The 10,924-nt window shown below is 56.2% G+C and overlaps 2 protein-coding genes across 2 annotated transcripts; one reads left to right on the forward strand and one right to left on the reverse strand.

Moving 5' to 3' along the window:
• Nucleotides 1–2,161: 2,161 nt before the first annotated feature.
• Nucleotides 2,162–8,077, forward strand: BESB_022230 (tetratricopeptide repeat-containing protein; the record flags this gene model as incomplete). The annotated part of the gene is made up of 11 exons (XM_029360925.1): nucleotides 2,162–2,317; nucleotides 2,667–2,749; nucleotides 2,951–3,041; nucleotides 3,527–3,634; nucleotides 3,903–4,080; nucleotides 4,810–5,193; nucleotides 5,412–5,640; nucleotides 5,907–6,062; nucleotides 6,565–6,658; nucleotides 7,054–7,211; nucleotides 7,366–8,077. The coding sequence occupies 11 exons, from the start codon at nucleotides 2,162–2,164 to the stop codon at nucleotides 8,075–8,077; spliced, it is 2,349 nt and encodes a 782-aa protein (XP_029215740.1).
• A 1,171-nt stretch (nucleotides 8,078–9,248) lies between these two features.
• BESB_022240 (uncharacterized protein) lies at nucleotides 9,249–10,095 on the reverse strand (the record flags this gene model as incomplete). Its single annotated transcript, XM_029360926.1, has 2 exons — nucleotides 9,249–9,497; nucleotides 9,958–10,095. 2 exons carry the CDS (start codon nucleotides 10,093–10,095, stop codon nucleotides 9,249–9,251), a joined length of 387 nt encoding a protein of 128 aa, XP_029215741.1.
• Nucleotides 10,096–10,924: the final 829 nt, after the last annotated feature.

Raw genomic sequence — 10,924 nt, forward strand, 5'->3', positions numbered from 1 at the left:
ATCAGATTCCAAGAAGTGGACACCATACAATGTGGAATGTGCGCTCGAGGCGAGGGTCACCGGAAAAGACAGCCTGTGCTACAGTGTAATGTTTTTTCTAACCGAAATCTTCTGTAGAACAGGCCCGCTCCCGCTGACAAGACAACAGATTATCTGATTGCATGCAGAATTGCCTCGGGGGCAGGAGAAACTGACCAAAAAGTTCCACACTCTGAAAGGATCAGTCAGGACAAAATGCTGCGTTTTCTGAGCAACGGGGGACCCCACGTTGAGTCCTGTTCTCAAGCCCTAGTCGCTGTTGCACGCATGCGCCGGAGTCAAGCCGCAAATGCGTCAGTTTCCCCAACGTAGAGGCCGCAGTAGGCGGTGTTTCAAACAACTGTGTCGCCTCCTCTGCAGAGCACAGCTAGTTAACATATGTGACCGATTAACGTAACCTGTTTTATCACGTGCCTGGCCGTTATTCCCCCAGAAAGAGCACATAGCCCCGAATCGGCGGTGACGAGGCGTGTGGCACGATATCGCCGTAGTTTCTCAGTACGGATCACTATAGGCATCAATAATAGAGACAGGAGATGCAGGCGTGCTATGCAGGACAGTTTCTGTCAGACCGCTCTGTAGTCCACCGCCGTCTACACCTGTCAATTGCCGTACTTGGAAAGCGTGCCGACCTGCTAAAGAGAACTAGCAGTCATTCGTGCCTCGACATAATTTGTGGGCTATTGCTATGTCATTGCAAGGCTCTTCTATGTGTCGCTGTTACGGGGTAGGACGCGAGGTGTGCATTCCGTGCACAGGCGGCTAACGCAGTGACCGACTGTGCTAAGTACCTGTTGCTTACGCAGTCAAATCTCCGATATTGCTGTTTCGGCGATGCTGAGTACATGTCCGTCAATAGAGGCGGGCTGTCAGCAGCTTGTTCTTGCACCCAAGGCTTGCAACGATGAAGACAGCATTGCCTAGCGTGTGTCGGCGTTCGAAAAACAATGACAAGTTACAGAGGAGCGAGTGTCTGCGGGCTTCACGACCACGGCTGCTACCTGGACCGGCGGTTGATCAATATGGCTTTGGTCACTTAGATTCAAACCTGTCGATAGAGGCCGTCCCACAGGCGACATCCACGGTGTCGCTCTATTCATGCAATGGGAGTGAGCTTGCGGCAACAACAGCGGGGCCTGTCCTTAGCTTCACATGCACTCTCAAGCACATCAAAAGGTGGCGTTGTTTCGACAACTTGCACACTCGAACGTTCCTACTGCCCAGTCAATTTGCTTCAGGGGCGACAGAGGGAAGAAGGGTACATCAGCGGCTCCCAATAGGAACGCCAGGGCGAAGCTTTGTTGATTCCCTTCTGTCTAGCTGTGATCTGCTACGCACGTAGCCGGAGTCGGTTCCCGTGCGGCGGCTGCGAACCCCTTAACCGTTATTCCGCGAGATGCGTGGATTTTCATCTGTCCGTTGCCGGAACGCGTTGGCGTGTCAAAGCATGTTGAGCGACCTAATCTGTGGAACTGCACACGGACTCTGCAGGCTCGAGGAGAGCTGCAGGAATGGACAGCGGCTACCGCGCGCAAATGGTGTCAGATGGACGAGATGGCGGACGGACCCGGGCGCCGGCCGGCTGTGAAGATACCGGAAGCACGCGGAAGACGGCCCCTTTGTCTGGGATTGAAGCAGCAGGATCCGTGCTAGGGAAGCATACCTCCAGGGATCCCTCCACATGCTCAATCAACTCCGGTTTACGAACTGGAAGAGAAACCCTGGACGATACAACAGGTACCAAGCCGCATGACTGTTTCGCGGCGTCTTGCTTGCGCTCGGTCGCTCGGATTCGTGCGAGGCTGCCAATGCGAGGCCAAGGAAATGTATGTAGTCTTCTGCAGCCGCTTGTAGGCGAATTCGATATCCAGGAGCGCTGACACCGACGCTGGTAGGCATTCATGCTTTGATGCAGTGTACGTGTCGGTTCCACACGCTCTTGATCAGCAACTAATCAAGGCGGCTTCCTTTGCTTCCGCGACGTGAAACAGAGACACGCGACGCTTGCCTGTATACAGCCTTCGACGCTATCAGTCGAGCAGAAGAAGACCTGTACTCTTCTCTCGATGCTAGCGTGTCGGCGGCGAGTGCGCACAAATTTCACGAAGCCCTTCAAGCCGGGATGCGGGCTGTCAACTTCGAGCGACATCTCCGACGGATACAACGCCAGATGCAAGAGACGCACTGCGACTCGTGCCTTCCTGAACCGGTCCCGGCTCACCGCTGCGATCCCGAGCTCAAGTTTGCGGTCAATCTTAACCTCGCAAACCGGCATCAAGTGCGATTGTCGAGTAATCAAACTATGGCGGGAGCCAGCGGCAGTCCGCAGCGCACTGACAACGAGTACAAAGGCCCGCTCGCTATCACCCCGTAGATCCGAGCCCCGCTTCTTACCGATCTCAGCGTGTAGCTTGTGGCAGCAGGAAGAGCTTTTTTGCCTGGATTTCTGATACTATGTTTATGGGAGATCCTTCGTTTGGCTGGACCGGCTGAAGTGAGACACATTTAGTTGCTCATCCAATTTTCCCGTGTTCTCCATCACCGAAGGCAGATACTGTGAGGGCCTCTCTATCGGCATGGACTGCGTTTCGTGTATGCCTTTTGCCCCTTCACGTTGCGCCTTGTAGGCTTGTGAGAATTTCGATCAAGCTCTGGCAGTCTACAGTTCTTTGATTCGTCCGCACAAAAGCATGGCCGAGACAAGCCCGTTGTGAGTGCCCCGGGTATTTGCGGACTCCCGCTGGACAGCGGCGCCGTCCTCTGGCAGCGCCTAGGTTCGACAGCAGACATGGCAGCAGCCACGCTGCCCAACTCCAATAGTGAAAGTGACGCGTACTCAGAGACGCGAGAAGAAGCTGGGTGGCGCAGAGTTTACCTTGAGCGCGGCACGCGTGTGTCTTGTCTTCTGCAGTGTTCGTGTCAACATCGGCAACCTGTACCTTGCCCAGGGCAAGCGTAGTTCGGCTCTGAAAATGTACAATATAGCTTTGGATTCCGTGCCGGTAGGACGCGGGACTGGCGAGTCTACGACTAGAATTGCAGCCATTATCCGCACCGCAACGCGGGGCCACCGCCTCTCGAGATCCCACATTTTTCACGCACAGCCTCGCTCGCCTCGTGGTGCGCGTCAGAGCACGGCATACGGGCTACTGTTGGATTGTGGCGTCGTCGTATCGACTAAAAACGCCATGGTAGTTTGTTGTACTCAACGTACAGTTGGGCATTCGAGTTTCCCGTCAAATGCAATGCGCGATCCTCAATGGTATCGGGCCTCCACGTTGGTCTCAAGCAGCCGAGCGCGATGGCGGTGTGCTGCCACCGTAGCTGGCGTGAATGCAAATCAAATCAAAGACACTGCATAGCGAACGAGCTGCTTCAGTCGCTGCAGATCTCGAGCTGGACCGCTACTGTGCTGAATGGACTGCCTTCCGCAGCACGAAAGCAGCACATGCGGTTGGCAGGATGCGTGTGTGCAATGCCGTGGTAGACGACCAGCAAACTGCTCCGCTGCAAAATCCGCAAAAACATCGGAGATGCGTACTTCCTCTCCGGCGAGTTTGCGGATGCGACAGCTACATATGAGCAGCTTCTGAAGGTAATCTACTGGCCTGTCGACATCCATCGATCGTGTGGGTCTTAAGTGACACCAGTTTCGAGCCTAGAGGCAGTTCGGCTCGCTGACGCGCAGCAATATGCCGCTACAGCGGAGCAGATGCAGACTGTCCCATTCGAACCCGCGAAGCTCCCCTCTCGGCGAGCAAATACGTCAACGAAAATCGCTGTCCCAGTGGACAGAGTCAGCGACTCGGAGATGTGACTTTCAATTGCAGCTTCGTCGCTGAGGCTCTGTGCCTTCTCGGCAGGAACGAACGCAGCTCGGCTGGAGCGTATCATCGTTTCTGAGTCGCGGATGCGGGCGAGCGGGTCGATGCGTTTCCGTCGACGCAGAGAGCATGAACCTGCTCCTGTGCTACTACGCAGCCGGGAACAAGTCCAAAATTCAGCAGCACTTCTTGCATATGCTGGTCATGCACGATGAAGGTAACCACACGACGCCCCGTCTCCCGAAGCCCCTCTGGGGGGGATCAGCCGTGGCAAACTAGCAAAACGTTTTGTCTGATCAGTAGCATCGTCCTTGGAGCGATCACTTCCTAGACAAGATCAGTCATCAGTTGCTTCTGGGGATAATGCTCCACTACAATGTAGCTGCCTCGTCTCTTCACGTCGACGTCTGCGCTTGATATCGCATTCCTAAGAGGCAAAGTAGTCAGCTGCCGTCTGCGCTGAGTATTGGATGCACTCCGCAAGCGAACGTTCTAACCCAGTAGCGGCCGCACTACACCCAGACAGAGTTCGTGACCGGACAGATCAGTCTCTTGTTGGAAGTAACCTGATCGCAACCCCGCTGAAGCGTCGGCGGTGCCCTCAGGCCCTTCGAGACGCGCCCTCGACTCTGACGCCCCAGGAGACTCCCGCGTCTGTCAGTCACGTGTAAACGATTGAGTGTTCATCCTCAGCTAGGTCTTTCCCCATTAAGTATCCCTCCGTATCCAATTTTCTGTCCTCATGCAACTAAATGCTCGGGAGGTCGCCGAAGCCGCTCTGACGGGCGCTGCCTCAAAGGACGTGCTGAGGGCTCTGTGCTTTCATTGGATCGCGGGACTCCTTCCTCTTGCAGTGTCACCCCCCAGGCTTTCCGAGCCAAAATCCTGTCTCATTCGCATTTTCGTTCCTCATCCTGTCAGCAGTGTGCATCCTCGCTTCCCCAAGCGTCGTGCAGCGAGGCGCTCACGGAGGATGAAGATTACGACGACCCGCTTTCGCATGCAAGCATGTCGCCGTTCAGCGCGTCAGTCCACAGCCCCGCCTGCGACTACGCCGCCTCGCAAGTTGGCTCGGCTTGCCTTCCGGCAAACACGGGATCTTGGTTTGCGAACCCAGATGCCTCTGCAGTCGACGCGAGCGGGTCTGAGGAGCTCGTCGAGCCTGACGAGCTTGACTTGCTGCTTTGTCAGCAGCAAACGAGGAGCCGCCAGAGGCTCATCTTGGCTGGCGCTCTCGTGGCGCAAGCGCTAACCGGCAAGGTGACCGCGGCGTCTGCGAAGACTCTCCAAAACGCATTCGACTGGGTCATCGAGGCGCTGCGGGTCCACGGTACGGTACCGCCTCGTGTCTGCCTCGCAGCGCTTGTTCTGCCTGATATGGAACGAACGGCCTCCTCGACGCCCAAGTGTCATAGGTGGAATTACGTGTTGCGCACGGATACACATGCGCAGCCAGCCGGGTCTGAGGCGTCAACTGCACTTAAGCTTTTGCTGAGTTCTGAATCTGCGGGCTGGGGTCGCGTGCGCCGCTTGTGTCTGTCGAAACAGGGTACCGGGATCTCGCATGCGAGATGGAGATGCACAAGGCCGCGGCGCTTCTCAGAATCAACTGCAAGGTCGACGAGGTGATGAAAATCTACAGAGGCTTCGAGCGCCTGGAGCTGCAGCATGCAGTTCTGATGCCGAGAGCAGCAACCAACCTCTCCTTCATCTACCTGCTCGAGAACGATCTTCTGCAAGCAACAAAATACGCAGATATCGCTCTCGCTGGAGACCGGTTCGCTCCCTGCCTTAAGTGTTCACGGTAGCTAACTGCCCTCAGGGCATTTTCATGGCACAACGGCTCTTCCAGACGCCTTTACGTCGGCTCATCGACGTGCAGTAAACACAGAGTTCGCAGAAGACTGCCTAGACACTGGTTCTTGTTCTCGCAGCTACAGACGCCTGCCTTGCGTTTGCCCGCGCATGTATGAGAGAAACACTATTTATTTGTGCGTCGGACTGGAGTGTCTCCGCGATGCGTTTGTCCGTCTCACGTGGCAGGTACAGCGCACAGGCCCTAGTGAACAAAGGCTGCTGCTCCTTTTTGGAAAACAGGGGGGAAGAAGCCAAGAGTTTTTTTCTAGAGGCCCTCGGCCTTGATTCTCAATGCGTCGAGGCTCTCTACAACTTTGGCCTCGTCTTCAAAGCAGAGGAGCGGTACGCCCCACGCACATGTCGTCGAGTTGGAAGCAGATTCTTGTGATTCCGCAGACGACTTGCTTCTCCTGAGACCCATATGCACCGACATCCGTAGTTATATATACATATGTACGTGCGTGTACACACGCGAATGTGTGTTCGCATGCTCGCTGTCGGAATGCTAGAGAAAGCAGAGGCCTGCATGAGTTTCCGCTGCGCGTGCAGCAGCCCTTCCGCTCACTTCGCGGTGCTTGCGTTGCAGCTCATCCCCGAGCGGGCGTCACGAGGATACTAATTTACGCCCCTGTTACACACAGCATGTCGGAAAAGGTGGCAAGCAGCTTCAGTCTTGAGCTGAAAGGGGACAGAAAACCGGTTTGAGCAAGAGGCCAGCTCTAGTACGCACCGCTGTATCCTTTCGGGGGCACATGCTCATCTTCCGTGGCTGCCTGCTAGCTTCTCGACAGTTCCTCTGCCGCTCCGCGTGCGTGTGCGGCAACGGCCTGGTGGCTGCTGGCAGGTTTGAGGAGGCCCTCGACGCGTTTTCACGCTTCAATCAGATTCTTCCGCGACAGCCAGAGGCGATATACCACCTGGGAGATATCAGTGAAGCTGTAAGTGGCGACGTCGAGGAGGCGGGGTGAGACTCCGTTGGAAAAAGAATCTGCCGCGCCGCCGCGCGGCCTGTCTCTGCAGCACTAACGGGTGGATTTTCAGATAGGATACGCAGCCGCTCGTGTGGACGGATACATATATCTGTATACACAGACGTTTATATATATATTTCCCCTTGACAGGCGCCGGCTCGGGGCAGTGCTTGCTCCAGGGAGGGTGTATCTTCACAAAAAAGGCGCTAAGGCCACAGCTAGGGGCTGGTGTGACTACCACACACAAGCGTGCAGTGTCTGTCCTCCGTACGAGTTAGCAGCTGGGTGCTGACTTCTCCAGGAAGCCACGCACCGCCGCATGTGGTGAATGTCGCGCTGCGGCTCGTGTTGTTGGGTCGCAGCTAGGTCGGCGCAGAAAAGCGATGGAATGGTTTTCTCTGCTCACCTCTCCGGCAATTCGGCCGACTGACGCGGCGGTCTTCGCGCGCATGGGAGCGGCAGCTGCCGCGCAAGAGGACGACGATGAGAGTGCGCTGCACCACTTCCTTAGCTCATACCGGTAAGACTGGAAGACGACCCTAACCTAAACGGCTACTGTGTCTTACTCTCGCACGCTGTGATTTGCAAATGGCTCACGCGGGCGGGGGTCCTCGGATTCCGCGAAAAGCCCAGGCAGCGGGGTTTCTTTGTGGCTTCGTGCGCGCTCTGCTCAGATATTACCACGGCTCGATGGAAGTGATCACGTGGCTCGGGGTGTACCACGTGAAGCAGCGCCTGTTCGACAGGGCCGCGGAGTTTTTCCGCCATGCAGCAGCTCTGCAGCCCGCCGAGCCGAAGTGGCTCCTGATGATCGCTTCTTGCTACCGCCGAAGTGCGAAGCTCGAGAAAGCGCTCTCTCTCTACGAGCGAGTCCACGTAGCGTTCCCCGAGGACCCTGAATGCCTCAGATGCCTCATCACAGTCTGCAGGGAGATGCGTCTCCCCGCTGACGGCTACGCGGCGCTTCTGCGAGAAGTCGAAAAGGCGTCTCAGGAGGGCGCTTCGTTCCAAGAAAACTCGGTGTCCATTGCCTATGCGGACAACCTGCTTCCGACGGCATCCTGGAGCGAGGTGCGCGCCTCACGCGCTCTCGCGGCGAATCCGCAGACCCTAGCGCTCACAGAGGGACGGCACAGTAGCGAAGCACCTGAAGATGCGGGCGCAGCCGGAGAGTCTTTAGAAAAGTCTGCACTAAAAGCCTTAAAAAACTGGCCACACGACACTGAGGCACACACATGCGTCGCACGAGAGCGGGTCAGACGGAGCTCGCATTTCTCAGGGGAAGAAACGCTCACTGGGAACGTGAGAGAGCTTCCCGAAAAACCTCTCAACTCCCGCGCCCGACGCGCACGGCCTTCACTAGACGACGAACTCCTCCCAGTCTGAAGAGACAACTTCCAGTCATACAACTCAGGTGACCCGCGCAAACCAATCCCGTGCGAAGCTCGGGGGTCTCGCACCCAGGGCCTGAGGGCGGACAAAGTTTGGGGGCGCTGACGACGGATAGCGAGATCTTTGGCAAGAGGCATTGCAGGCGGGGGCTTGCCTTACATGCAAACGTTTTCACCTTCGCTTCACATGCACTTCGGCCAAGCCAGATGTGCCGCTGACGTACGTAGAGGCCTCCTCAGAGAGAGCTGCACGCGTCTGAAGCGACAGCCCGTGCAACTTGCGTCAAGTTCCTGGGCTTTTTCAAATGCTTTGTTCATGGACTGTCGCTCACGTGGGGGCTGTCGCATTCTCGGCTGGTGAGCGGCTTTGACACCGCACAGAGCTGTGTTTCTGCTCCGAGCAACGTTCGTATAAATTTCTAGGTGAAACCACCACCGCCACCACCACCGCTGCGTGAAATCCATAGACCGACCAACAGTGGACCGTTCCTATCTGAGTGTCTAGCGGGGCGTCGACTTGAGCACTTCCGTGTGTCTGCGCTGCGCTGGGTGCCCGAGAAAGTCGCGGCTCCGTCGCGCTTGCGAAAAGACCAAAAGATACCTCAAGATCCCCCGCGCGTGTTGGCGCACCCGACAACAGAGCCTCGCTGGATGACAAGAATGCTTCTACCTTGTTGTGCACAAGGCGTATCTCTTGCTTCCGCACTCTCTCCTCTGTCCACACCGTTCTCTCGCGCTACACTGCCAACTTGATCCGCATCTTCCCTGAAAGCAGAGAAAGCCGCCACGCTGCAGAGGCGGCGCTATCAGGTCGCATCACCGCTGCGCACTCTCGCGAACCTGTGTGTTTGTGAGCGAACTATTTGCTGCCGTCGTGCGCGTCTGCCTACCACCACAGCCAGTTGGGCTGTCTGAGCGCTTGCATAGTGCGGAGCGCATATTCGTCGGCAGGGAGGATGATGCAAACCAGACAGACGAGCGCATCTGGGCGCCTTGCAAGGCGAGTTTTTAACTCCAGCTCAATTTTGATCGCGCGAGCAGTGCTGTTCGAGACGCATTTCGGCACATGCCTCAGGACGTGAACTGAAACACTGCACCCGCCTCTCACGAGGAATCACTCGCCAGGGAAATCACGCAGACGCAGACGCGCGCCGTGGGCTGTCAAACTACAGATCCAGCATCGCCGAGCCAACGTCGTAGACAAAAAGCAGAAAAATCAGATTGACGTAGAAAAAACGATGGTTGATGGATCCCTCTGAGTAGGGCGTCGCACGGTAAAAGTGGAGAGGCGTCTCAGGATACGCGCTGTGTGGCTCTGTCACGGAGGTCGCGTCCTTGCCTGCGGAAGACATGCCAGAGGAAGAAGAAAACGAACGAGCGAAGGAGGACGAAACGGGGCTAGGGAACGCCCGGGCCTGAAACACAAAACAGAAAAGCCGAGAGATCAGAAAAGCGACGCCCCGTTTTTTGAAGGTGCACGTCAAAGATCACAGCGTGGCCAAACACATTAACGACACGCAGGCCACGCAGATGCATGCATATACATTTGTATATGTGGATGTATGTATGCGTGACGATTCACACGTTTCCGCTGTAACCGTTTGCTACACGTCAGAGAGAAAATCGCAAGTCACAAAATCGACGAAGCACACGCTCACGAGTTTGCATGCACCCCCTGTCCTCGGGGCCTGCGCAACAGACATTTCTGACAGCGGAGATCTGCTTCTCCCGAGGCACTCTCTGCTGCGTATATAATTACTCTGCTTTGAGGTCCGACGACTTGTGTCTGCGTCACCACGCTACGGCCGCCCCCGCTGCGTCAGTGCTGGCGCACGTCGCGGAGTGCGTCCTGATCAGTACGGAAAAAGACCGAACCTGGGGCGAAAAGGCAATGAAGCGGGGAAGCCCGGCAGACGATTTGAGGATAGCCTCGGCGGAAACGCTCCGCGCCGATTTCCACAGGAGAGCGCGCGGTGTACATACACCTCGGGCAAGGTACTGCGCAAGTGCCATTGTTCCGCGAGAAGGAAATCGAAGTCTTCAAGAGAGAGAAATACTGGAAAACCCACGAAAAAAGCAGTGCTTGGGAAGTTTCCTCTGCAAATAGGTAGAAGAGGAGTGCCGCCCCTTTCCTGCTTGCCTTGAAAACCGGGAAAACGCGGAGGGGCGCGCAGGCGCGATGCTCCCAGCTACGCACAGGTGATGGCGCAGAAAAGAAGCTAGCGTGAAACTTGCCACCAGGCTAAAGGAGAGAGAGAATGTCAACACGCGAAAACCAATAATGCACGATCGAGTGCCTCCTCACGAAACATCAGAAGCTGGAAAGCATCAAACTTCCCCTGGTTGCGTCACACGTTTTTGCGCTGTGTTGGCGACTGCTTTCTCCCGCTTCAGACGTGAAAATTCCAGAAAGATTCAAAGAGAAGAAATAAAACGATGGGTGTGGATTCGAAAGAGAGATCGCCCCGGAAGAAGAGGGCACGTCCGCGTCGTCTGCTCTTCCTGTCTCCCGTTTCTCTGTGTGCATGCAGCTGCGGCGGCCGCATGCAATACACAAAGCCCAACGAGTATGGAACTACGAAGACAGCGACGCTTGAAAGGAGGCAAAAGAAGGGAAACTGCCCAACCTGCACACGGAGAGCTCTCAGTGCCAGAAGTCACCAGGCAGCGAACAAACAGAAAGCTTTCCGTTCGGCTCCAAAACAAAGTCCGGTGCTTCGCGCGCCATGTGTAGCCTCAAGCACGTGTGCGTCGTTTGTCTCGAGGCAGATCGCTTGAAGGAGAGCCGGCTGCCTTCGTCATTCTTCCGCAACTTTTTGCCGCGTCTCGTCCTCTGAGTCTT

The sequence above is a fragment of the Besnoitia besnoiti genome, chromosome XII (assembly GCF_002563875.1).
Source record: "Besnoitia besnoiti strain Bb-Ger1 chromosome XII, whole genome shotgun sequence".
NCBI lineage: Eukaryota > Apicomplexa > Conoidasida > Eucoccidiorida > Sarcocystidae > Besnoitia > Besnoitia besnoiti.